General features: G+C 45.1%; 2 protein-coding genes across 10 annotated transcripts in view; one reads left to right on the forward strand and one right to left on the reverse strand.

Annotated features, from left to right (window-relative positions):
• HBP1 (HMG-box transcription factor 1) overlaps nucleotides 1–10,670 on the forward strand; it is a 27,856-nt gene extending 17,186 nt beyond the window's left edge. For 7 of the 8 annotated variants that reach the window (XM_021102061.1, XM_021102059.1, XM_021102065.1 and 4 more), the window contains 3 exons: nucleotides 5,338–5,655; nucleotides 8,343–8,484; nucleotides 9,577–10,670. In XM_021102061.1, the coding sequence (XP_020957720.1) occupies nucleotides 5,338–5,655; nucleotides 8,343–8,484; nucleotides 9,577–9,594 (478 nt within the window). In that variant the 3' untranslated portion in view covers nucleotides 9,595–10,670. 8 annotated transcript variants of the gene reach the window in all.
• COG5 (component of oligomeric golgi complex 5) overlaps nucleotides 10,526–27,351 on the reverse strand; it is a 280,119-nt gene continuing 263,293 nt past the window's right edge. Inside the window, exons 18-21 of one of the 2 annotated variants that reach the window (XM_021102596.1) lie at nucleotides 19,473–19,599; nucleotides 18,983–19,062; nucleotides 15,428–15,556; nucleotides 10,527–11,669 (exon numbers count right to left, since the gene is read on the reverse strand). In XM_021102596.1, the coding sequence (XP_020958255.1) occupies nucleotides 11,555–11,669; nucleotides 15,428–15,556; nucleotides 18,983–19,062; nucleotides 19,473–19,599 (451 nt within the window). In that variant the 3' untranslated portion in view covers nucleotides 10,527–11,554. Of the gene's footprint in view, nucleotides 11,670–15,427; nucleotides 15,557–18,982; nucleotides 19,063–19,472; nucleotides 19,600–27,351 lie in introns of both variants that reach the window. The other variant, XM_021102595.1, reaches the window with a different exon arrangement.

The following is a 27,351-nucleotide window of genomic DNA, read 5'->3' on the forward strand; positions in this document are numbered from 1 at the left end:
TGGGAACCTCTCACTCAGTTCTAGGAGAATGGAACAGCTGGTCACCCTCCTCCCAAAAGGACACCAGAAAAACTCTGTATGTAGTATGTGGGATTTTAAGACCCATTCTTATTTTAAGATAATTATCAAATTTATATGCATTAAGTGGAGAATTCTTGAGTTTCTGCTGGCCTGTAGATTTTATTTCATTCAGTGTAATAAAATAAAAGGTTAATATGTTTTTATTTGAAAGAGTAAGTGAGATGTTAAAGACAGAAACAACAAAAAAAGCAACCAGCACATGAGCTGGCATAGGCTATATGCTTAATAAACATTTGCAATATTGGAATCTGAATGCTCCTTGACTCTCTCACATACACTCTTTGGAAAACAAGACAGTGTTAAGGTCTGATACTCAAGAGTATTCTTAGCGTGTAGATCCATGATGCCTTTAACACTGAAATTCAGCAATCCCACTTCTCTGTGTATACAGCCTAGAGAATGTCCTTGCATGTCCTTGCAGACATGCGCTGGGAGATATACAAAGTTCTTATCTGTGATACTTATGATAGCAAAGATGTGGGAACAGTAGCTAGAGAGTGAACGCATATATTGTGCTACAGTCATACAGTGGAATTCTTTTTGTCAGTGGAAGATGAGCCTTAGCTACATAATTTTATTTAATTTTTGGCCCCACCTGAGGCATGTGGAAGTTCCTAGGCCAGGGATCAAACCTGAGTCACAGTAGCGACCCACACCACAGCTGCGGCAATATCAGATCCTTCAGCAGGTTAAGGATTCAGCATTGTCACTGCTGTGGTGCGGGTTTGATCCCTGGCCCGGGAGCTTATGCATGCCACAGGTGTGGTCAAAAAGGGAAAAAAAATAGAACATGAATCAATTTTCAAAATGATGTTAAGTAAAAATTAGTCTCAGAAATTTACTGTTACGATTCTGGTTTTTTTTTTTTTTTTTTGATGGAATCATATGTTCTTTGGAAATATATCTAAAACAAAATTACATTAATATAATCCTTCTATAGTATATAAAATACACATTAGGCAGTTATGTTATGCCAGGGATCCTCAAGTTCGCTCCCAGGTTCAGTGATTTACTGGGAGGACTCACAGGATCCAGTACCTAGTCATATGCACTGCTGTGATTTCTTACAGCAAAAGAATATAAAGCAGAGTCATGAAAAGGAGGGATGTGGGCAGAAGTCCTCTCCCGGTGGAGTCACACAAGACAAGCTTATTTCTCTCAGCAATAAGTTATGACCACATGTGTGAATTGACACCTATTGGGAAGCATATTAGACACTCTGTATCAGGGGGTTTATTGGAAGCTGTCGCGTAGGCTGCCTCTGCCTGGCATGTACCAAAACTTCCATAGGGAAAGTAGGTGTTTAGGTAAACTGTACAGTTTGTACACACAGTTTAGAAACAGCCACTCTTATCAGTTGAGGGGGCGATGGGAACCCTCCTGAAATCCAAGTTCCAGATGCTGGTCAGGACCAGCCTTGTATGTAAGTAAGCCTTTGAAAAGATAGCAGGCCTGCAATGTTAATTTTCTGTACAAAAGAACATTATATATAATGTTAATAAAATAATTGCCATTTTAACAGAACTAATGTAACTGTAGTTTTTGTCATTTATGAATGTACTTTATAATATTACTGGGAAATTAAGGGAATGATAATTCAGGAGAATGGTTATCTCTGGAGGTGGAAAATGTGGAATTTAAGTGATATTATAAATACCTTTTTCTATATATTCTATTTCTTAATTTAGATTATGGGTTCATTCATATTTGGTTGTATGCTTTTTAACTTGTTAAAATGTTTTATACATGTTTTATATATATTTCATTGTGCAAAACTTTCCCTTTTTAAGTTGTTGGCTGTCTAATTCCTGTTTTTATAAGATGGCAAGTTCTCACCACTTGGGCCCATTAAATAGCACTCACTTTTAGGATGACTTTGGGCATTAGTCTTACTTCACTATGGAGCGAAAGCGACTCCTTTCCTTTTCCCCTCATGAAGGATTGGAAATGGGCAGTTTCATCCAGGAGAATCCATGAAAAAGTTGAAAAGCATGAAGTTGACTAAATTTTCATTGTGGATTAGGTTATGACTTGGCAAGGTAAGAGGAATGCTCCCTGGCATAAGGAGGTCAAGAAGAGAAAGAAAGGCAGGAAGAAGAAACACTTCGTTGAAGTGGAACTCCAGAATAAATTCCCAAGTACCACTTGGGGATTGGGATAAGCTCTCAGGTTATGCTGACAGGGGAGGGCATTGAGTAGACTTTGGCTTGCTGAGAACCAGAAGTCAGTAATAAATTGATGAGCGCTGCAACAGTTTGCAGCTCTGGAAAGGACGCTTCCAAGTGAGAGCTCGATTTGAAGCAGCCCATGTGAGAGTGGAAATGGAGGCCAGTCCTCTAGGCCTCAGGCAGGTTTAGGACAGTCGCTTCTGAAGTGGGTGTTTCTGTTCAAGTAGTGCACTAACTTACTGGGTGCCTTTTAAGTACGGGGTACTGTACATGTGTTAATTTATTTAATCTTCACTATTCTCTTAGTATTCTCATTTTACAGAGAGAGAACTAAAGCTGAGAGTAAGGAATATATGCCCAGAAGAAAGCTGTTAGTGTCAAAAGTAGGATTCAAGTTTTTATCTTAGAGAAATACAAATTTAATACTCCATTTCCCATTCAGGGCTACTTCTGCAATAGTAATTGGTACTTCAGTTGGGTACCTACTACGTGCTGGCCTCTGCCTTTAGTGTTTTATGTAAATTGTTCTCTCAGCTATGCAACATTGCATAGCATGTTTTAGCTTCATTTTAGAAGTAACCTTGAGACTGCAGGGTTTGTTTAACCTGCCCAAGGGTATATTATTAGTAAGTGGCAGAGGTGGACTTTAAACCCAATTAAAATTTTACATTGTCATGCTCTCCAGAATTCCTCTGGGTCAGTCATCAGACATTTTGAGAGCCTAGTGTGTGGTGGCATTGGGGGATTTAAAATTGTTGAAGACACAGGCCTGTCTCCGCTTGCTGTCTAGACAAGAAGATGAATTAGTCTGTGTGTATAGTGTGGTATGTGCTGGTTGAGAGGCAGTGTAGCCTGGTAGGAACATAGTTCTGTCTGGAGCTAACTGCCTGCATTCAAGTCCTGGCTCTGGATAGATTTGCTGTGGAAACTGGGGTAAGTTAATTTTTCTTTGGGTCTTCAAAAAAAAAAAAAAAAAAAAAGGCTGTAAAAGGAGGATACTATTGAAGGGAGAGTTAAATGAGTTAACACTTGTGACATGGTTCTTAGATACTACAGTGCTGTAGAGTTTTGCTGAGAGGGGAATAGACAGTGACAATGGGAAAGGGCACCTGAGCTTGAGGAGAGGCATGCAGAAAAAGCAAGGTGTGCGACAGGTACATTTTCAGGACCTGCAGATAGTGAAGAGAACAAGTGCTGAGTATAGCAGATGAAGCTTTTTTTAAAAGATATTTTATGGAGTATCATGTATAATGCTGTAGTCATGTCAAAATCCTGAATTCTGTGATTATGCCAAACTACTTGAAATTTTGTCCATAATGGAAATGGATGATGGTTATATTTGTACCACTAGTTGGTTTCAAATTTCAGTAGTCAGCTTACTCTATTTTTAAATCTTTTGGTGTTTCAAATTATAATTAAATATTTTCCTTCAGTAGAGATTAATATTCTTTAGGTTATAATGCTTATTAAAGTTGCTATTTTTCTAAACTATATATGAGGGGGCTTAAGATAGCAAAAATTGTTTCTCTGACATAATATTGATTGCTAAGCATTTATTAGATGATTTTGGAGTTATACTTTACAGTTATTTCAGGTAAAACAAATATTGGGAGTTCTGGTAGTGGCTCAGTGGCATGAGAACCTTTTACAGTGTCCTTGAAGATACTGGTTTGATCGATCCCTGGCCTCGCTCAGTGGGTTAAGGATCTGGCATTGCTGCAAGTCGCGGTGTAGGTTGCGGATGTGGCTCTGATCTGGTGTTGCTGTGGCTGTGGTCTAGGCTGGTAGCTGCAGCTCTGATTCGACCTCTAGCTCAGAACTTCCTCATGCTGCAAGTGCGGCGGTAAAAAAGAAAAAAAAAAAAGGCAGATGTGTGTGACTTAATTGGTGGAAGTCCTTTTTATTGTGTGCAGTGAATGGTGTGGACCGCACTCACATAGCTGTCTCCAGAATGTCATAGTGCTTTACTTGTAGGCAGATACTGTTCTGGTAGCTAATATCAACCCATGTTGATGGATTGCCAGAATTTGTTTCAGGGAGAGAAGTAGGAGTTGGGTTTAGAGTAAAAGATTTTCTGTTAAGGTAAAAAGTGTAAGTAGTTGGGTTAAGAGAGTTGAAATGAGAATTCTTTTGATAGGTAGCTCTTCCTGCTGTGATCTACAATAGCTCTAATTTTCTGGTTATGTTTTCAATTAGTCTGGTCCTCGAGGTTAGCCAACAGAAATGCTGAGTACCATGGTACTGGTGAGAAAGCCTGGGGCATTGGAGGTGGTCAGACAGATCTGGGTTTAGATTTCTGTTGGTCAACAGATTATCAGATTTGTCTCCCCCAAAAAATAAATCCTAAGTAGGAATAAGTGAGTTGTATGGGATCTGAAGGAGGTACTTGCTATGAATAAAGCAGGTAGATTATTAACACATTCTTTACAGTTTTTTTTTCCTTTTTTTGTATTCTCTTTGGATTTAAAATCTTTTTTATTTTTTAATTAAAAAAAATTTTTTTTTGTCTTTGTCTTTTCTAGGGCCACTCCTGTGGCACATGGAGGTTCCCAGGCTAGGGATCTAATCGGAGCTGTAGCTACCAGCCTACGCCAGACCCACAGCACAGCTCACCGCATTGCCGGATCCTGAACCCACTGAGCAAGGCCAGGGATCAAACCCACAACCTCATGGTTCCTAGTCAGATTCCTTAACCAATGAACCACGATGGGAACTCCTGGATTTAAAAAAATTTTAGAAGTTCCTGCTGTGGTGCAGTGGGTTAAAGACCTGGCACTGTCTCTGTGGCAGCACAGGTTTGATTCTTGGCCCAGCATAGTGGGTTAAGGATTTGGGGTTAGCTGCAGCTGTGGTATAGCAGGTGTGGCCGAAAAAGAAAAAAAATTTTTAGTAAGTACATACATAAGCTTTCATTTTACAAGCATCTGTCAGTGGTGAAGTCGTTCAAAGTAGTGTTGGGAATGTTATATAAGGTAAATAAAATATATTGAAAATTCCAATCAGATGTTAAAGTTTTCTTTTTTTATCCTGTTTTTTTCAAATTAGATGATTAATTGAATTAAAACCCTGTTAATAAATTTATTTTTAGCTATGACTTCACGCCTATGGATTCTTCTGCAGTCTATGTGCTAAGTAGTATGGCTCGCCAGCGTCGTGCATCTTTGTCTTGTGGAGGACCTGGAGGTCAAGACTTTGCAAGATCTGCATTCAGTAAAAACTGTGGCTCACCTGGACCATCACAGCTCTCTTCCAGTTCTTTGTATGCAAAAGCTGTCAAGAACCACAGCTCAGGGACTGTGAGTGCCACTTCTCCTAACAAGTGCAAAAGACCAATGAATGCCTTCATGCTTTTTGCCAAAAAATACAGAGTTGAATATACTCAGATGTATCCAGGGAAAGATAACAGGTAAAAAGTGGTGATTCTGATTATAATAATTGAGTGACACTTTAGTGCAGTTCACAGGAACTGGGATGGCTGAGTAACTTATTCTTCAATAGCTTTTATTACTGAATTCTGTTTTTTAGAGTGACTTTAAAGGAAAAGTTTAAGTGGAATTTTTAGAGTCGTGTTGTCACTGTTTTATATCATACCTAGACAGGGTAGCTAAGAGGTAAGGATCTGCCTTCTAAGATAATATTGACTGTCACTTTCTGTTAGAGGACAGAATTCTTTTTTTTTTTTTTTTCCCGCTTTTTAGGGCCGCACAGGCGGCTCATGGAGGTTCCCAGGCTAGGGGTTGAATTGGAGCTACAGCTGCTGGCCACCAGCAAAGCCAGATCCAAGCCACGTCTGCACCCTCTACCACAGCTCACGGCACCATGAGGCCAGGGATCGAACCTGCAACCTCACGGTTGCTAGTTGGCTTCGTGTCTGCTGCTCCATGACGGGAACTCCAGAGGACACAGTTCTAACAGCTACTCTCTCATCTTTATAGAAAAGCTAAAAGACCAGCACCTTCTTAAATCAGATCTCAAGATGTATTTATTTTACACACTATGGTGTGTGCAGACATTGACAATTTGTGGTGATGGCCAGATTTGTCCAAAGAATAAATTTAGAGGGTCTTTAACAGAGCTCAGGAATAAAAGCTAACACCAGCAGTTCCCACTGTGACTCAGCAGAAATGAACCTGACTAGTATCCATAAGAATGTGGGTTCCATCCTTGGCCTTGCTCTGTGGGTTAAGGATCTGGTGTTGTCCTGAGCTTTGGTGTAGGTCGCAGATGTGGCTCAGATCTGGCATGGCTGTGGTTGTGGTGTAGGCTGGAAGCCATAGCTCTGATTCCACCCCCTAGCCTGGGAACCTCCACATGCCATGGCTGCAGCCCTTTGCAAAAAAAAAGCTAAGCCAACACCAGTCCATCCTACTGTTTGTTTGTACCTTTCCCTCATCTCTTAAAATCCTCTACTGCTCACTTCTCAAACCAAGTTCTCCACGAGTTACAATTATCATTTTCTAGTCTTCCTAGTTCTCTTTACTCTTGATATCATAGTTAAATGATTATGCATGTAAAATAATTCAGTTTTGAATGACTCATGACCTCAATTTATATATATATATGTATATTTGAGATATAATTGACAATATTAGTTTCACGTGTACAACATAATGATTTGCTATTTGTATATATTAAGAAATGGTCACAAAAAGTTCAGTTAATAGGCATCACCATATATAGTTATGAGATTTTTTCTTGTGATGAGAATTTTTTTTTAGGGCCACATTCGTGGCATATGCAGGTTCCCAGGCTAGGAGTCAAATTAGAGCTGTAGCTTCTGGCCTACACCACAGCCACAGCAACTCAGGATCTGAGCCAAAATCTGTGACTTACACCACAGTTCATGGCAATGCTGGATCCTCAACCCACTGAGCGAGGCCAGGGATGGAACCCGCAACCTCATGGTTCCTAGTCGGTTTCATTAACCACTGAGCCACGACGGGAACTCCAGGTATTTGCATTTTAAAAAGCTTCTTATACCACGTGCATCTCCAACGTGGGAACTGATATATATGCGAATATTTTTAATGAATTTAGTAAATTTGTCATCATTATATACTATCTTTAACCCGGAGACTATAAAAACTGGTTTTTATTTTAATAGAAGTAGTAGTACAGTGTTTAACTGCATTGACTTACTGAGAAAAATAACACACACACAATTTACTACATTATTTAATTTCTTTTTAAGGAGTTAAGAGCCTTAGGTGACTTTTGTTCTAAAGCTTACATGTTTGTTCTCTAGCTTCCATATCAGCAAGCGGGAGATCTTTTGTTCACACTTCATCAATCATTCTGGACCTTCTGTCCTGTATGAGTGTCGTGATATTAAGGGTTAAGAGCTCTTCACGGAAAGAAAGTGGCTTGTGTCTGTCTGTCCGGAATGAGATGATTTTAGTAGGTTCGGAAGCAGATTAAGAAATACAAATAGGAAATAGCTTCAAATTTCTGCCATAATGCATTTTCCCAGTTTGACCTGTCCCCCCTTGAGTTTATCCAGTTTTCTTAAGTGGTAACTACAAATACTGCCTATGGTTTACTTGGTGTTGCCCAAGGAAATACGAGCGAAGTGTACATGGTTACCACCACCACATTTTCACTGTGGTTGCATGAAGGAAAAAGACTTTGCAAAAGATAGTGGGTTATGGGCACAAAAAGATTAGCTTTCAATACAAAGTGAATAAATACTTTATGCCACTGATACTGAACATTGTCTGCCTTAATATCTTAAACATCTTTGAAAAACTGATGTACCCAATGGTAATTTAAACCATTTGAAATATTTAACTTTTTTCTTCAAATCTGAACTGTGTAAAATAACCACTTTTCAGCCATTTTAGATGTCCTTTGACAAGTGGAAATATTGGCCCTATACCAGGAGGCTTTAACTGCGCCAAGCTTCTGATGAATGGGCCATTATTACTTAGGATTTTACTGGCAGTGACTTCTATAGCCTTGACCTTTCCCCTTCTCTGCATTGGATGATATTTTTGTGTTTCAACTTTATATTTTTTTCCTGAAGTAGCAGCACTGGACATGAGGTTTTTTTGGAAAATTCTTGCCTTCAAAACTGTGTAAATGTTTATTTTACAGAGCCATAAGTGTGATCCTTGGTGACAGGTGGAAGAAAATGAAAAATGAAGAGAGAAGGATGTATACATTAGAAGCAAAGGCTTTGGCTGAAGAACAAAAACGTTTAAATCCTGACTGTTGGAAACGGAAAAGAACCAATTCAGTATGTTTCAACAAGTAATTGCTTAAAATGATCTTATCTCCAAAATTGTACTAACATAGTGGAACAGTTGTTAAAACCTTTAAAAGAGTGTTAATGCTGTCTCTCAGCCTTTTTATCTTTCAAAACCTAATAGTGTTTTTACATCATCATATAAGGGCAGGGCGCCTTTCATCATTAATGCCGTTTACTTTTGGCATGGAAAGTAGGAATGTTTGCTGGAGATGCTGGGATGGAAAAATTTGGAATGCAGTATTTCTAGCTGGGTTTGACACATGGGTGTTATTAATTCATTAATATAGTAAAAAATTTTTCTAATTTGGGGTGGTATGTCTCAACAGCCTTTGCTTAATTGGTGATGGGCTAAGGAGGATGGATGTACGAGGGTAAATCAGCCAACTTTCAGGGGCACTTCTGACATGCGCACAAAAATTCTAGATTAGAAATCTCAAGAAGGAAAAGAGAAAGTCTCAGGAAGGCTGATAAAAAAGTTTGCAATGTAATAATGCCGTCTTGGATAAACTTGACTCTTTGAACTTGCCCATTAGTAGACTGGCATAATTTAAGTAGTTTTGATGAATTAGAAGAAAACTTCACATGATAGACTAGAATGAGCTCAATTTGAAATGCCATTTAAAAATAAGAGGAAGACATGAGTACTCTGCAGCAGGAGGACTGGCCAAGGACGTCCTAATTCATTCTGTATATTTATGCCTATTTCTGTACAGTAACATGCAGTTCACATCTGCTAAAGAATTCCTTTTGAAGTAGTCAGTAGTCAGATTCCAGTACGGGAGGGTGGCTGAATGCAATTTTTGGAGTTATTGTTCCCTTAGCATTCCATGTGGTAGGATTTTTGCCTCAGTCCCCTTTATGTCATCCTAGTCCATCTCTCTTGTCTCATCATTTTCATAAATTTTCTGGATGGTTGAACCATCAATATATTAAACTTAAAAAATAAAATCACACCTTTAAGAAGGTGATCTTTTTTTAACAGAAAAGTTATAAACATTATATGACCCATCTTAGCTTTCTTTATAGAATTACCATATTGATTTGTAAACATTCACTGAGTTTTAATTTTTATCTCCACAGGGCTCACAACAACATTAAACCAGGATGATTATGTTCTTAAGTCTGTATTTGCATAAACATTGACTGTCAGTGGAAAGACTTAAGAAGATCAAGGTCTCACCGTATGTCCTGAATCTGTGTGACCATAAGATACTGACAGCATTGAGTCTTGAAATGATTTAATAATAAGAGTGAGGATTTGCTTTCTCCATTAGAGCATTAAGTAAGCTAAAACTATCAACATTGTAAACCAAATTGCCTTATTTTTCTTCCAAACTTCATATATGTCTATCAGGTAATATAGGCTTGAAAATTGATATCCTGTGGTGCTAAAGTACAGTAGAAAGAAGTGTATACATGTTCTATTTTAAATTGTACAAAAGGGGAATTTAAAAATATGTAACTGCTGTTTATACATTGGCTCCTTACTGCTTATTAATCTGTATTGTACACATAACGGAATGAAGCAGAAGCTGGGAGTTGGCCTTTCCTTGAGCAGCCACCACATGGCTCAGCGTCTGTGCCAAACACGGAGGCTCCTAGTCTGGCCAGTGCCAAGAGGGTGCCAGAACATGGGGCAGGTGAGTGGTGTCAGTGTCCCAGCCTAAGAGCCACCTGCTGCAGCCCCAGGGCCCACGGAGCAGATGCACCCGGTGGCGGCACCCTTTCCCTACGTCGATGGAGACCTGCCCAGGCCAAGGTAAAGTTAGTTAATAGCATTGGGATATAGTCACTGTAATGGTGCTATTAACAGTTGACACCATTGTATTTTTAACTTTGTGTCCTCTATCTCCTCAGCCACGTATCTCAATATCGTATTTGTCATCGTATCTCTATGGTGGGGGCGGACTTTGCACTTAAGCAGTGCAACACTTGCACTTTACTTTCCTCCAACTGTCTACAATGAGAGCAAACACATTGGCAATACAGCTGCTTTTGCTCTGAGCTACAATCATGGCTTTTCATGTTACTTACCAAGTGGTGTTTCTGGTTAAGAATCACAGCTGTAAAATTGATTTCAGTTCATTACACTTCTTCATGATGTTGCCCCTAAATTTTGCACACTATATTCTTGTATATTATTTCAAATAAAATGAAAAAAATTGTTTATCTGACTTTTGCTGATTGATCCTGACTGAACATTACACATGAATAACAGGTTCAAGGGATGGGAAATATTTTAAGTGGCTTATGGATTTTCAACACGAAATTTAAAATAAAATGTTAATGATGGCATGGGCAATAGTTGAAAAACAAGGATCTAGATTATCTACTATTTGTAAGAATCCATGTAAAGTAAAAATATTTAATTTGGCAGCTCTGTTATAAAGTTTGAAGAGCCCCCAAAAGTCTGCTTTTAATAAGATGACACACAGGATGTGAAGACAGCCTTGCTCTCTTTTATTAAAGATGTAGTATGACACATTAACACATTTAGCCCTGCATCTTAGCCCTGCGATATGGCACTGGTTCTCGAACTGTTGCATGTTGGAAAATGCTTGATGCTTTTAAAAAATATGAATGCCTGGCCCCTGCCCCCAGACGTCTTAATAGGGAGTACAAATTGGGCATCAATATTTTTTAAAGCTACCAGTGATTCTAATGTGCAGCTAAATGTGGAAAATACTGGGCTATGACCTATCCAGTGAAGGAGAATACGTCATACTTACTAACTTGATCATCTCTCTAAGAAGCAGTGGGGCATCTGCTGTGTGATGGGAAAGACATTGTAGGTAGCCTCAAAAAAACCTGGAAGGAGAGAAGAGTTTCTGGAAAAATCAGATCCATAGAGTTTGAAAATGAATGAATCTATTTTGACATTTTATGCTGTGGAAGGCAGAAGGGATTAAGAGGTAAACAGGAAAAGACCAACAGGCAATACAGAAAAATCAACTATGTTTTCAAAATAGTAGGTAGTAGCTGTCTTTTAGAGCATGTCTTTAGTTGCCAACCTTGGATGGGTTAACCCAAAATGGAGATTAAGAAATATTGCACATTATTACTGAAGCGTAGACATAGCTTTCTGGAGCAGTTGAACCATTATGGGATATACTGGTGCAAATTCTTTGCCTTCTCTGCTTCTTACTGATTGAACATAAGCTTCCAGCGCGCCTCTGAAAACCAAAATGAAAACAGTGTCAAAAATTATATAAATAATAGCCTGGAGGATGCCAATATATGAAAGAAGCCCATTTCTGGAACTGTTTTGCCCAGTTGACCAACAGCCCGCAAAGTCTGTTGGTAGTGTTCCTGTGGTTAAACTGTAAAGCTGCACATTTTCAGTCTGCATTGCACTTAGGATCTAATCACATAACTGGAGGCCCTCTGGCGGCAGAGCTGCTCAGTTTCTCTCTGGTCTGCTTTCCTGTTGTTGAAGAGGTGTGTGCGGGATTGGCGCAGCCTGTAGGTCTAGTCACTGAGCACAAGAGGGCGCCCTGCACCGCAGGGAGCGCGGGCTGCTGGAGGCTTGAACAAGCTGATGCTAGCAGGCCGCACTCACTACTCCTGCTACTTAGAGAATGGGAACCCGTGAGCAGGATAAATTGGTGCCGGGGCTCTACGTGTTGGCACATTATGTGACAAGGCAATCTGAATTTAGCCAAGGGCATGATGATGATATTCCCATGAATCAGATCAGAGGGTTAGCAAACTAACCCACAGGCCAATCCAGCCCTGTGCTTTTCATTGGTGAATATTTTTCATTATTGGTCTATTTAAGTTCCAAGCAAAAGAAATCTTTGTCACAAAGTTCCACACTGAGATCCAAGCACATCTATAAGGATGTAGGTAATCCCATTACGTAGCTCACATATTTATCTCAAAACCCATTTAATATGTAATTCTTAACTGTTTTGTTTGTCCCCAAACACAATCTTAATCCTCGGTCAGGTTCGGTCATTATTTTCATTTAACTACAGAGAATATGCTTGCTGGGAGTGTGTCCAGCTCTGCGCTCACACTGTGATGGCCTTCAATCCCTCTGCCCACCGTAATGTTTCATACGAAACTGAGTCTCCAATCTCTCATTCCCGGTTCCGGCCTCCCTCCTGATTTCTGTGTTCATTTGATTTCTCCCAGGTATGCCTCAAACTCACCTGTCGAACCCTGGGGCCATCCACCAACTGTAAAAAATCGACCACACTGGAGGAGTGGGGGAGACTGTGCAAGGCATGTGGAAAATCTGAACTTTCTCAAATTTGCTGTGAACTTAAAGCTGCTCTAAAAACTATCAAAAAAAAAAAAAAAAATCACGCTAAGGCTAGTGTTCTGCCCCCTTCTTTCAGCAAAGGATAGGATCTCCTCAGGTCTATATTTAAATTCTCTTTCAGTCTTACACCTGGCCAGTTAGCAAGTCCTGTAGAGTTTACCCCACATATTATTACATTGGACCCCTCCCTTTGCTTCTATTGGAACCGTGCCATTTTGTGCCCTGATTACTTTAGTAGCCTTGTAGGTGCTGTCGCCCTGGTGCTGTCAGCCCAGTGCTAGAGGATCTGCCACACCACAGTGAGAGACGCCTGAGGTCCATCCCTTGCTGTGCCCTCTTCCCACTGGGATGGTGTCTAAACGCACAAGCCCAGGGAACCCCAGCTTCACCATCAAGCTTCCCCAGCTCTGTGCTACTGCTGGGTTCTAGACCATTTTCTGTGGCCTAAAAAGACCCTCAAACCATTAGTTTCCATTGTGTTACAGACACATGCAGAGCAGTGGCTCTTAGCCCAACCCCAGTGTCTGCCAGGGAGAGATCTGGATGCCAGTGCAGGGATTCGCCTGAAACAGATAAGCCTCTGCCTAGGCAGATCAAGCTCCACAAGGGCCTGTTTCCCTTCCACCAACGGACTGTCTCATGACCCCAGGCCTGCCTTGTTACCATCCCGATCTCTGGAACGCCCTTGCCTGCTTTCTTCCTTGAAAAGCTTTTATTTAGGACCACGGCAAATGTGTTGTTTAAAATAAAACCTTTCCTAACTCCAGGCAGCACAAAATAACCGAAACCACCCTGGAGTCACACGAAGCAGCAGAAAAACTTAGGACTTTCCACTGGCTCCAAGTAAAGTAAATGTACCCTCACACGGAAGTCATCCAACTAGGAATCAATCTGCTGTGTGGAGGGCCTGGCGGGCCCTACTTTCAGAAGCACAGGTGGTACGTGGGGCTCTGCCCCCTCTCCTAGCTGTGTGATCTGGGTGGGCTATGCTGTGAGCCTGTGTGCTCGTCTGCAAAGTGGGAAGAATACTCCATAATTTAGTTACGGGAGTTAAAACATTACACCGAAGCACCTGGCTTTATTCCACGTACAGCCACATCCCTACAAAGCCCTCGAAAACGGTTTTCCCGACCATCCTCCTGAGGGCCTCAGATTCTCCACGGAAGGAGCAAGCGATTTACCCTTGCTTGGAACATGCAGGCTCACAGGGGAGGGTGAGGATCAGTTTGCGGCAAGGTTCCCTCTTAAGATGTAACAATTGAAGGCTGGGGTTGTTTGGTTCACTTATGTAGCTCCAGAACTTAGTGCCTGACAAATGCAGGGTGAATGAATTTAGAAAATGAATTACAAGTACAGGAAGATAGAACTGTAATGAGAAGTAAAGACAGGAGTTCCCGTGTGGCTCAGCACTAACAAACCCAACTGGTGACCATGAGGATGCGGGTTCGATCCCTGGCCTCGCTCAGTGGGTTGGGGATCCAGTGTTGCCCACTGGTATAGTTCGCAGATGCGGCTCGGATCTGGCATTGCTGTGGCTGTGGTGTAGGCTGGCAGCTATGGCTCTGATTCGACTCCTAGCCTGGGAACTTCATCAGCTGCGGGTTTAGCCCTAAAAGGACCCCCCCCCCGCCCTTCCCCCCCAAAGAGTAAAGACAAACTCACAGAAGAAAATAAACAGAAGAGAAACCTGAGTGTAGGGATCCTCAAAAGTACAGGCATGCAAAGTGGAACTGAATGTCCTTAGAGAACAAAGTCTTTGAGATGCCTTAGTTCATGTCAGAGCTGAGCTTAAACTAAATGTTCCTCGATGAAAAAACTTGCTTCTTTCAGGAACACTATTTGAATTGCTGCACAATCGCCCCCCTCCCAACATGTAAGCCCTGGAGATTCAGACACAGCAGCGAAATCCCCAGGGCCTCGGCTGTCTTTGAGACGATGGTGTATATGCATCAGTCTAAGAAATGAGTGCACTGAGATTCACAGACACTGTAATCATTCTGCAGTGAATGGCTTAGACTCATGTTATCTAATAAGTGGATAAAAATCCACTTACTTTCATCTGCTTTAAAAGGGAAAGACATTACATAAACTACACAGTATGTGGAAGAAAGTTGAGAAATAAGTTTGGTTAGTGTTTATTCATCAAAAACACCATCAGAACTATGAAGAGAAAAAAAATTAAAGCTGCCATCATCCCATGTAAAATTAGAGCAAGATGTTTAAGCAATTATCATATTACTCCATTTGCTTGAGCAAAACATAAGCTTTCTTGGAAGTCAGGCCAAGCATTATATAAGAGTCTCAACTCTGATTTGTATCCAAAATAGGAAGATTATTAAAGTTACCCTTATTGACAAAAAAATTAGTACAGGAATTATGCAAACAATTTGTAGAGGAAGGGCTTGTGGTAACACAGTAACACTGCCCAATGTGATATTAAGTAACCAAGGGGAGGTTTTTATGGAACACAAAATGATTTTTGTCAGGTATTAAAATATCAGTGTGCTTGGTACTGAAATACATAAATGCCTCAACCACTGCCAGGTGCCTTCATAGGTCTTTCCTGGCTCCACCCTCCCCTTGGTCCCATCTCAGGGACCCAGTTCCCAGAACCGGTAGGTGTCTTGTGCCAGGGGAACACCACGAGGAGAGACCACACCTTACCCTCCATCAGCAGGGACCGTGTGGTTCCACAGAAGCACCGAGGAGCCAAGGGAACGGTGCCCAGCTTGTGGGCCCTGGACGGGGCAAGGGGTCCGAGAATGCACAGACTGAGAGCTGTCTGAGAACTGTCTGGATGAAAAGCGCTAGTAAGCAAATAAAGTCTAAGAAGTTTTGACACCATAAAGGTCTTCTGCTCAGACTCAGGAGAAGCAGAGGGTGAGGAGGCCACAGTAAGAAGAGTTGCTGCTCCACTGCCAATATCAAGAGTCAGTCCTACCTCTTCCGCAGTTCGGCATCAAAACCTCAGTCTTCATGTCTGCTGAGAACACGTTCAACCCCTGCAGACCCACAGGTGCTGCCCCGGCTGCCCTGCCCGCCCCCGCCCCCGCTCCCGCCCTGGGCCAACACGCCTGGTGGGGCGGAGGAGGTACCACCTTCCCCACCAACCCCACTTGGCCCCAGGATCAGTGATCACTCTGCTTTGAAAAATTAACTTCACGAGTATCCATTCAAGCTCCAGAGAAATACCTGGTGTCAAAAGGAAGCAGAGAGGAAGGCGGAGGAGAGTCCATTACTTGCCATTTGTTCCACAGCAGTGGCTGCACCCCCAAGGACCTGCCCTACTTAAGACAACATGTCCAGCCGGGAGGAGCAGAGGCGTGTGTGGCAAGGGCTGCCCCCAGAGCCAAATCGACTTGCTGACATTTAAAGGGCAATACTCACCCGGGGTTTATCTAGAGGGGCAAGAAAGTCATCCAGCGGTGCTTCGGTATGCAGGGATGACGTCAGTTTTGCAGTAACAGATAAGAAAGAAGACCCTCGAGGACAAAGCTCCCCTCCTTGCCAAGAGCCGGGGCTGTGGCGGGAGCCCCGTGTGCTGGAATCCCCGGAGGAGGGCTGAAGTGGCTGCTCAGGCCAGGAAGGCTCTGAGAGCAGCCCTGTGTGGAGTGAAGGGCGGGCCTTATTCAAAAAGCCTGGGAGTATTTCTAAGCTTTTCGGTTGCTAAATACAGGCTTAGCAACAGCACGGCTGATCAAATCACTCAGAAGACATTTTTAAAGAGAAGCAAAAGAAAAGAGATTTGTGATAGGCCCACAGCAGGACAACTGCTGCAGATGAACTCATTCCAACTTGTTAAGAACAGAAATGAACCCCGTTCAAGTAACTGAATCCTGAGTCCTCATCCATTACCAAGTGGGCTGCAGCTGAGCGCATCTGTGGGACTCTGGCAAACCCAGACATTCACGCCCCCGTCAGCCCCACGCAGCCGCTTAGCCACCCCCAAAGCCTTTCAGGACAGGTTCCCTGGGGGGCCCTCCCCATTTCCTGGTCGGACCCTCACAGCTGGGAGGGTAACAGACGAGGGAGAGCAGGGGTCTGGGCCACTCTCCTCTTGATCCACACAGGCGCCAGGGGCCCAGGGGCTCCCCTGGACTCTGATCACCGAACCTGAGGACTCAGGGCCACTCCCAGAATCGGAGGGGCTGGTGTTCCTCAAGGACCTGCCAGCTTCCTTCCTTGGGGGAGCCCCTCCCCTGGCAACTAGGGCTTCAGCCTTCTGTGCTGTGGAACTGCCTGGGCCAAGGTGAGGAATCCAGATGCTGGGTCCCAGCCCCAGAGATTCTCAGGTAGTCGAGGGTGTGGCCTTGACACCTGGATTTTTCCAGACTCTGCGAGTGAGCCCCACACTAGCTTGGAACGCGTCCTTCGCACTTGGGCTCAAGCAAAGGCTTGTCTGCAGCTGTGATCCCCAGATCAATGGCATTAGGATCCCCAGAAGAGTTGAGAATGGCTTCAAGGGGGATTTAAGAGGCAGGGCTGACAGGCTTTGGAGAATGAGGGTGACAGAAGAGCTGAATGGTGGCTTAAAGGTTTTCAAGCTTGGCTGGATATAGGTGACAGTGACACCCCAACCAGGACAGGGAGTCTAGGAGAATGAGCAGGTTTGAGAGGAAAGACGATTTGTTTTTAACATTTGGGGTTGCGATTTCTGTGGGTCTTTGAGTGGTGATACAGGACAGCAAATGTGCTGGCCTGAGGCCTGGGGCGACCAAGGTGAATGACAGACCAGAACCATGGGTCTGAGTGAGCTCACCAGGGACCCAAGTCCAGACCAAATGTGAAGGAAAAGGGCCAGAAACACTGCAGGAAATGAGGACATTTCAGGAGTGGGCAGAAGAAGACAGCCTGGCAAATGAGACTGTGGGAGAAAAACGGCCACCGAGGTTAGAAGAGACAGACGACCCTGGTGTCGGGGAAGACCCAGGAGGGCAGGGCCATCTTGGTCTGCTCGTGTCCTCAGGGCCTACCTGGCCCACAGCGGAAATCTGTAAACATGTGTGCACTCAGTCAGTGGCTGAGGAGGTTCGAGAAGGCAGTGGTGTCATCTCTAGACAAGCTGTGGCGAGATAAAGTGAGAACGGAACTTTTGGATTTGGAGGCCAAAAGGTCTCTGGAGATTTTGAGAGGAATTTCGGAGGAGAATGGTGATGGAAGACATATGCCTAAAAAGTCGTGTGTGGCAGTGGAAGCATCGCACCCGAGCACAGTGTGTGTGTGTGCGCGCGTGCACATGTGCATAAATGCACTTGAGAGGCACCAGGCTACTGGGTATCCTTGTTTTCTACAAAGAACTGTATCACGCTGACTCACATCTGTGCTCCCCCACTTCAGTAACTGCCCTGCGTGGAAATGAAGCAGAACGTGGAGCCAAGATGTAAGGCAGCAGGACCGTGTGAGGCCTTCCCAGAACACAGCCCCACCCGTGCCCTCTGCCTGCCTTTTTTTTTTTTTTTTTTTTTTAAGTACAGTTGATTTATAACATTGTGCCTTTTGTCTGCAGAAAAACCTTAGTCAAAGAATAAATTTAATCAGAGAAGTGAGAAAATGCAGAAAGAAAGGAAAACAGTCAAGCCAAGACAAAGTGATAGTTTGGCCAGGCAACAAAGTCAAGGACCTTTAGTTCCTCCTCAAGGGCTACGTGCTTGGAGCTGTTCTGCAGCTACTGGAGCCCCACCAGGTGGAAGAAGTTAACTGTACGCTGCCCACAAGCACGACTGGAACCAGAAGGTTGGATGCTGACTCTCAATTACCTCAGCCCCAACCAATCAGGTGGTCCACAGCAGATCACATCCTGCTCCTTGAACACTTAAGATGCCTCGCTGTCCCCTCCAGGAAGGGACACAGTTTTGAGGCCATGAGCATGCTATGGCCCCCTTTGCCTGGCAAAGCAATAAAGCTATTATTCTTTTCTTCACCCAAAATTGTCTGTGGGATTTAATTCAGTGCCAGTGTACAGAGGCAGAGTTTTGGCAACAAAGGCAAGGTGTCTTTTATGGCTGAGGTTTACCAAACCAGAAGTGCATGGTTCTCAGGGCTGCCTCCAGCCGGGAACACCACAAGAGGGCATGTCAGAGACAAAGACAACAAAACCGGCTGCCCAACAGCTCCCCCTTCAGCACACCCCCGCCCGGAGGAGCACCCCACAGGCACCCTACTCCTTGCTCCTCCCATGCCCTGCCCTGGGCTTCAGGGCTCAGGAACATGTGGCTTTACCTGATGAGGAGGAGCCTGTCCTTTTCAGAGGGATGATCATCCAGCCACTGGGAGAAGCGTGCGTGGGACCACTCCGCCCTCTGCAGGATGAGACCCAATCAGAGGAATGAGCACCCCAGGGTTCAGAGGACAGCCCCGGGGTGAGAGGACCCCAAACACCTGCCCTGGCAGCCCTCCTCACACCCTTCTGCCTCCCAAAGGGCCTTCCCGATGTGCCAACTGAGGGTGGGTCACCCCACCTCCGTCAAAAAAGCTTTAGGAACACAAACGACTCGTGTCACTATTATTGAAAGGGCTAATTTGAGATGCCTCAGATGATTTTTATTCTGCGGAGACAGTAGCAGCTGGGCAGTGGGATTTTCCTTCCTTAATCATTCACTGCCCAGATTAAATAAGGCAGGAGAAGGCCAAGGCACCTTCGGCAAGTAGGCGCCGCACTACTAGCCTCAGAGGGAAGATGCCTACGAGGGTTCTGGCTTCACTTCCTTACCTGGAAGGGAGATTTCAGCTCAGCAGGTGCTCTTGTGAACAAAAACTGAATAATGATGCTGAATGGAATAACATCCCCCACTGCAGGACTGCTGGCCATGTGTTCACTGGTCTGGAAGAGCAGTGGTCTAAAAGAAGGAAAGACAGAAGTTATTTCATGCTGTGCAATATGGAAAGAGGTGATTCGGTAGAAGACTCAGCCTATGAGTAGACTCTAACTGCACAGTAGGAGTATAGCAGCGTGCTATGCAGTAGAAGGACAAACGCCACCATTCTTCCTAGACTGGCTAATTCTCAACTGTTTCTGAACCCCTTGTTTAATCCAGACACACACAGACACACACACACGCAGGCTGACCTGCTAAAATCAAAGCATACCCTTAAAGCTTTCAAGCAGTTACAACTAAGGGATTCTTACGGTGGTCAAAACTTTCAGCTTTCATTTTATATAAAATGCTTCCTTGGACTATAATGTGGGCAAATTCACACATTTTCTACACAATGTTCAAAGGGCACTTATGTCCTTGTATCTATGAAATCACTACCTCACTGAACATCCCTTCATACTTGTACACCGTGTGTCTGCGTAACCCCATCCACGCAGACACATGGGGCTTTGCAGATATGGTGGGGATTTTTGTGTGTGTGTGTGTGTGTGTCTTTTTGCCTTTTCTAGGGCTGCTCCCTCGGCATATGGAGGTTCCCAGGCTAGGGGTCCAATCGGAGCTGTAGCCGCTGGTCTACGCCAGAGCCATAACAACTCGGGAACTGAGACGCGTCTGCGACCTACACCACAGCTCACGGCAACGCTGGATCCTTAACCCACTGAGCAAGGCCAGGGATGGAACCCGCAACCTCATGGTTCCTAGTCGGATTCGTTAACCACTGCGCCACGACGGGAACTCCTGATTTTTTTTTTTTTTTTTTTTAACAAATTGAAGGTTTGTGGCAACCCTGCATTGTCAGATGATGGTTTAGCATTATTTTTTTTTTTTACAATAAAGTGTTTGTTTTATGTACAATTGTTTATGTACAAGTGTTTATGTACAATTGTTTATTTTAGACACAATGTTACTACACACTCAGTAAACTACGGTATAGTATAAACATAGCTTTAATGTGCACTAGGAAACCAAAAACTTTGGACTCGCTGTATTGTGATAGTTGCCTGATTGCAGTGTCTGGAACCAAACTGGGGATGTTTGTGCCCTTTATGAAACCTGCAAGCAAATCTACACTATTACCAATCACCTTGTCAAAAGGCTAGCAAGCAGAATTTGACGCCTTTATTGACCCCTCCTTGGCTTTGGGCTCAGAGGGATAAGAGTTAATTACAGGCCAAGTTGTAGAAGCTGAATCTCAAGAGGCAAGACGGCGGCCACATCTCCTGACAGAGCAGCAGCGACTGTGAAGCGTGTAGAACAGCTCTGCACCCTCTCTCTTCAGCCCCGGATACTCACTCCAGTCTACAGCAGAAGGCCTGCACAAACTGGAGACCACTTCTACGTCACACTGATGGTACGGTTTGATGCCAAGAGTCGGGAGTGTTCTCAACAGACAGCTGGTTCTGGTTGGATCCAGAATATTACCAGAAAGACTGTCTTTATGTGAACTATTCTAAAAGTAAAACTTAGACTTGGTGAGGACTCTTCTAATTGCAACTGTTTTGTAAGATAACATTATTCAATAATTTATTGCCTTTAGCGACAGTGGGCACATTTCAGTTCGCCAGTGTTGCCTGCCACCCACCAGCCATCCAGGCGGCTGGGAAGCAGGCCCCTCGTGAGAGCGCGACGAAGGCGCCCTATGGCTGCCTGTGGTGCACCTGCCAGGCCAGTCATCTCAGAAGCTCTTCCACGCGGCAGAGCTTCAGGCAGTGCATCGGGCACCTCGTCATGGAGGAAACATTGCTGAGGGGGTTTGGGTTTTGCCTGCAGGCATCCCTGCAAGTCCTTCCCTGGGTGTGGATGGCCCTGTTTCCATCTAAGCAAACCTCCTAGTTTTAAAAACCGCAGCAAGGGCTGCCACAGACATATGGCCCTTACAGTGTGCCAGGCACTGCTTTAAAAGCTTTATAAATGTGAACTCCAAACAACCCTGTCAGGTAGGCACTGCTACATCCCCATTTTAAAGATAGACAGACGGAGGGGAAGAGAGATTCAATAAAGGCTAGGAAAGGGCACAGCACCAACTCAAACCTGGGCAGCCTGGCTCTTCATTCTGCCAGGCCAGCTTCTGTTAGGATATCACCTGTAGCAACAACTCATCCTGTTTTTAGAACAGACTTTTTTCTCGGCGAGAAACAAACACCCCTGGAGAAAGTACAACTTCAAACTGTCAACAACCCCTACAGGAAAACCTATGTGTAAAAATGAATGTTTCCAGGACACCATCTGAAGGCCATGCAGCTGGGAGTTCCCTGGTGGTCTAGTGGTTAGGAGTTGGTGCTTTCACTGCTGCGGCCTGGCGTTCAATCCCTGGTCTGGGAACTGAGAGCCCACATCAAGCTGCTACATGCCATCGCCACCCTTCCCCCTCCCCCGCCCCCCCGCAAAAAATGTGAAGGCCATGCAGTTATTATCTCTTTAGGTACCCCAAATTATCTCCTTGGGTCAAAGTGTCCCCTTAGTCGCCTCTGTACTTGAACATATCGTCCCAGCCTCTCTTGGAGATATTTTCACCTGGCATGACCAGAAGGACCTGTGGACCAAGGAGTGGCTCTGTCTTAGAAGCTTCTGGACGCTGACTCTGGGTGAGAAGGGGATGAGGCAGTACCCAGCTCCACTTCCCACAAACTGTCCCAGAGGAGACGGTGAACACCTCAGAGCCCAAGGTCCAGATTCAGCCCAGGGCCAGGCACCCACCGACGTGGCTGCACCCATGTCTGAGCTCTATGAGGGAAAGGGCTGTGGGGGCTGGGGCTCCTCCTAAAGGCCTGGCGGGCCTGAGAGGCCACCCTGAGGGATGTGGGGGGACGGAGAACTCATGCCTTCACTTGTCTCCTGGCTGTCCCTGGTCCTGTGACACAGTAGGATTCAACTTGAACCCTAATTCGTGACATGAGGAGACTTGGGGGGAGGGGTCAGCCCTGTATGGCAGCCCTCGACTTACTGAAGAGCAGCCATATGGAATCCTTTCTGCCTTGATGACATCAAACTGCCGAGAATTTCTGTCCCCAAACTCTCTCAGTGCTCCCTATATGAAATCCGTGTACATATGCCTTAGATGAGTTACTAAGAAACACTGAACTTTTTCCTAAGAGTTGGTGTATTTCCTTCCTCCTGAAAATGAGAATTACATGGCTAATTCTGTTCCTCTTTCATCTTTGGCTTTAGGAAGTTTAAAGTCAAATCTGAAACTTACGTATAGCAATTAAATTAGCTTTATGGCTTGAATATTTGTGTTTTTCTTTTTTTCCTTCTTTCTCTCTCTCTCTCTATATATATATATTTTTATTTTTGGCTGCACTCACGGCATGCAGAAATTCCCACACCAGGGTTCAAACCCATGCTGTAGCAGTGACAATACTAAATCCTTAACAACTAGGCTACCAGGGAACTCCCTCCTTCAATATATTTTTTTTCAACTTTTTTTTAGGGCTGCACCAGCGGTATATGGAGGTTCCCAGGCTAGGGGTCCAACCGGAGCCGCAGCCACTGGCCTACGCCACAGCCACAGCAACTCGGGATCCGAGCCGTGTCTGCAACCTACACCACACCTCATGGCAACACAGGATCCTTAATCCACTGAGCGAGGCCAAGGATCGAACCCGCAAACTCAGGGCTGCTATTTGGGTTCACTAAGCACTGAGCACGAGGGGAACTCCTTCTTCAATATATTCCTGATGAAAACTGCAAAAATACAAGGGCGGAAAGGGGAGAAGGATGGAAAAGAGGGAGGGAGACGGTGGGAGAGAGGAAGGATCTGTAACGCCCAGCAGCCCAGCTCAGCTATGCAAGGAGCCTGCCCAGGACAGGGCTGGTAGAAACCAGCTTATTTTGAAATAGGGTCTTTTGATCAATCACCTGTCCATCTGGAGCTCTGAGTCACAGCTGTTACTTTTCTGCCAAGACCAAATCGTCCACTCTAGCCGCTAAGAGGACCGCCAAAAGAGCCACGGAAAGCAAAACTGGATCTGATTACATACTATGCGTCGCTGACATAATTACCTATGCACATCAAATGCAGACATTTTGCTTCTGGTGCCTGTTTTAATAGGCTGAAAGAACACAGCATGAAAACCTCCCTTCTCCCTGATTCCAGGTGGAATCTGAAATACCAGCAAGTTAAAAAAATTAATCACCATCTGAAGTGATACAAGGAACAAAAGGAAATTAAGGTGCTATGAAACGCAGATACCCCAAATGCCACAAAATCATTCTTAAAGACCAATACTCAAAATAGCAACACTTTCAAGGTGAATCTTTACAGGCAGCTGGTGGTCTTAATTAATCAAGTATTAGGCCCCATCAGAAAAAAATTCTATTTCTGTCGGAGACCTCCACATTAAAAAGTGAGCCACAGCTGTGGAGCTGGCGGGCTTCTGCCAAGGCCAGTTACGAAGTGAAGGAAGAGTAGAGTCCTTCCCTGTCTGCAACCAGCATCAGTGGTCGTGACCTGCGCCGCTGGCCACTACCTCTGCTCCGAACCTGGGGGGCAGCCAGACCACTGAGAATGTGCCCTGAGATCTGGAGTCAGCAGAGAAATGAGGGGGGCAGGGTGGAGAGGGCCCAGGACTCCCCCCTGCACTGGACACAGTGGGGCTTCAGAGAGAAGGGAAGAGGCCCAGATATGGGGGCAGGAGGGGCCGTGGGTGTGCCAGAAGGGATGGGGAGGAGGCTGGTGACCAGGGATGAATCAGGGCTCAGGACAGGGGTGAGGGCCCCCCAAGGTTCCAGTCCTGGAGTCCAGGCTGTCGGTCCCAGTGGACCAAGGCGGCTTCAGGCAGTCCTCTTCCAGGAATAAGAGGGCACATCTGGCTCAAGATTCCTGAGGCATCTCCCGGAAGCCTGTGGGTGGCGGAAGACAGGGAGATGGGGCGTTTCGCAGCAGGAGGTCACCACCACAGTGGGGAGTTTAGATTCTCTTCAATATTTTCTGACCTTTTCCTGAACGATTCAGTTAAGGACTCGCAAGCTGCTCTAGGAACAGTTGAGTGAAGACGAAGGGGAGCTTCTGGAATAAGCTATCCAGCGCAGGGGTCAGGAGCACAGGTTCTGGGGTCAGGCAGCCCTGGGTCTGAAACACAGCTCTGCAACTCTCACACATTTTTCAGATGTGCAGCCCTGAAAACCGGCCCCCTCAGCTCGACCACTTCCTGGGGGTCATCCATCCCAGGCTCTGAGCTGCACTTGTGAGGGCAAACTGAGAAAATACCAGCACAACATTGAGCGCAGGCTTAGCAAAATAACCCATCACATCATGACTGCTGGAATGAAAACGCTAACACACGAAATCTCCTGCCCTCCTCACTGACGCAGGTGCTCCCAGCACTGCCTAAGAGGAGCACACCAAGCAAAGCACACCAAGCCCCAGAGGTCGCCGCCTCTGGCCTCAATGCTGACATCAGAAACTCAGCGTTAACCACGCAGAACCCTTGGGGAAATCATTACTGCAGGGGCTGGATGAAGTGGAAAGAAAGCACTGAGAGCACCGGAGGGGAGCTGAGTGCAGGAGGTGCTCTTGGGGGAGCGGCAGAGATGCGCGCCCTGCAGCCCCGCAGGCAGGGTCAGTGCGCCATTTGGAGCAGCGCCTGACTGCGGCTGTCAACTGCAGACACGGGAAACACTCAGAGTCCTATAGTTAAGGTCGCCTTCCTGCTGGCTCTGGTCTCCCAGCGCCCCTCTCTCCCTAACATCTATCACAACAGCCCAGATCTCCTGAACTCCGGTGCTCTTTCATGACATCATGAAAAGGAAGCTTCTGGCAGAGCAGGCGGTGGACATGACTTGGGGCTGGGGGGCTGGGGAGTGGGGGTGGGGGAGGTGAAGGTGAGAGGCCTCCCGAAGGCAGGGTCTGGCCCTGAGTGGTGAGAGGCCTGCGGCTCTTCCTGTCCTCTGCCCCACACCCATCTGCTCTGACAGGGGGAGGCAAAAGTAACCTCCATCCCTGACACTACCTGGGGGACACTGTCCTGCTGCAGAGGGGTGGACAAGGAGGGGGCCTGGTGCGTCTTGTGTACAATGCAAACCACACAGGGCCAAATCCCTAAGGTCGCAGCCTTCCAAAGGTGCACTCTCTCCAGCATAAGAAAAGATTCCTGCTGCCTGAGAAACTCTCAGTAGACAGTAAAATGTAAATATATGCAAGACGCTTGCTGGCCTCATTAAAAGAGAGTCCACTAACATTGCCATCAAGGAGAAGTGCTCTGCGACAGATGGCTGCCTGATGGGGGAAGGGCGGGCGGCTAAGGTTGGGGTGTCCCTGTGTGTGTGGGAGGGGCGGGGGCGCAGGGTTGCACCTGGGGCCTGGACTGGAAGGGTCCCTGCCTGGCACTGTCACTCTCTCTGGCACTGGGTCCGCTGCCTCCTCCTGCAGCCACTGCTTCTAAAGTTCTGGGTTTTGGGCATTTGGCTGCCTATATTTCTTGCCCCCCCACCCCACTGTATCATGTTTTAGCATATTTTATATTATTTTTAGACTCCGCTGTTATTTTCAAATAGGAGAAACAATGCAAGAGGGATTGTTAAATATATACAAATATAAAACAAATATACAACAACCAAAGTACCAAATATAAAACAAATATACAAAAAAGTACAAATACAAAACAACCAAAGTACCAAATTTGAAAAATACAGAAAACCTCTGAAGGAAAACTCACCGGTAACAATGCTACTCTCCAAAGGTAACATTCTGAGGTTTATCCTTCGCTTTTCCTCTCTCCACATACACGTTACTGTTTTTAAATCAGTCAGGCTCCATATCATACATACTGTGGAGCAGCCTGTTTTTCCATTTTGTGATGCAATAGGAAGTATTTTTCATATTATGAGATATTAAATAACAACATCAAGTTATGTTAATGGCTGCATACATATATTTTTTTCTTTTTTTAGGGCTGCACCTGCCGCACATGGAGGTTCCCAGGCTAGGGGTCAAACTGAAGCTGCAGCTGCCAGCCTAAGCCACAGCCACGGTAACATGAGATCCGAGCCGTGTCTGTGACCTACACCTCAGCTCACAGCAATGCCGCATCCTTTAATCCACCCGGCGAGGCTCACGGATACCAGTCAGGTTCGTCACCCACTGAGCCACAACGAGAACTCCTGCAACTGCTCAGGGCTAATTGTGGAGAAGAGAGAGATCTTGCAAGAAGTTTTTGCAGGTAGCAAATTAAGGGCCTAGAAATGGGTTACTGGAATAAAGATGCCGCTGTACTGATTTTCCCCTCTCTCTAGGAAGGAATTCTGGAGGACCTCCACAGGGGTAAGAGTCCTAAGTCAGTTCCCCTCTTGGGTTAGGACAACTGCAGAGAAGCTGGCAGGGCCAGGGCCTTTCCCGGCAACATTTATAGCAGAGGCAGCCTTACTGGCTGGCATCCCTCTTCTCCAAAGATAGGGCCTGGAACCTTTTGAGACTAGGGCTAGGTTTGAACCCCAGAAGAGACTATGCTTCCATTTTATTTCCTGATCTATTTAATCCTAAAGCCTGTATCAAATAGTTGTCTAAGACCTCTCAAACAACTGAGAAAGTGCTAGAATCAATCCAAGAGATTTCTGTAGGTTCAGTATCTCTGTGGGAATATACTGGTAGATATAAATCTCTGCCAGAATTTTTCACTGAATTCAAGATATGGAGAAAGCAAGACTCGATGACTCTATATATGTGCCAAGGCCTTGGGAGTTGAGGGTCTGCAGAAAGAGCTCAGGGTACCAGAG

The sequence above is a fragment of the Sus scrofa genome, chromosome 9 (assembly GCF_000003025.6).
Source record: "Sus scrofa isolate TJ Tabasco breed Duroc chromosome 9, Sscrofa11.1, whole genome shotgun sequence".
NCBI lineage: Eukaryota > Metazoa > Chordata > Mammalia > Artiodactyla > Suidae > Sus > Sus scrofa.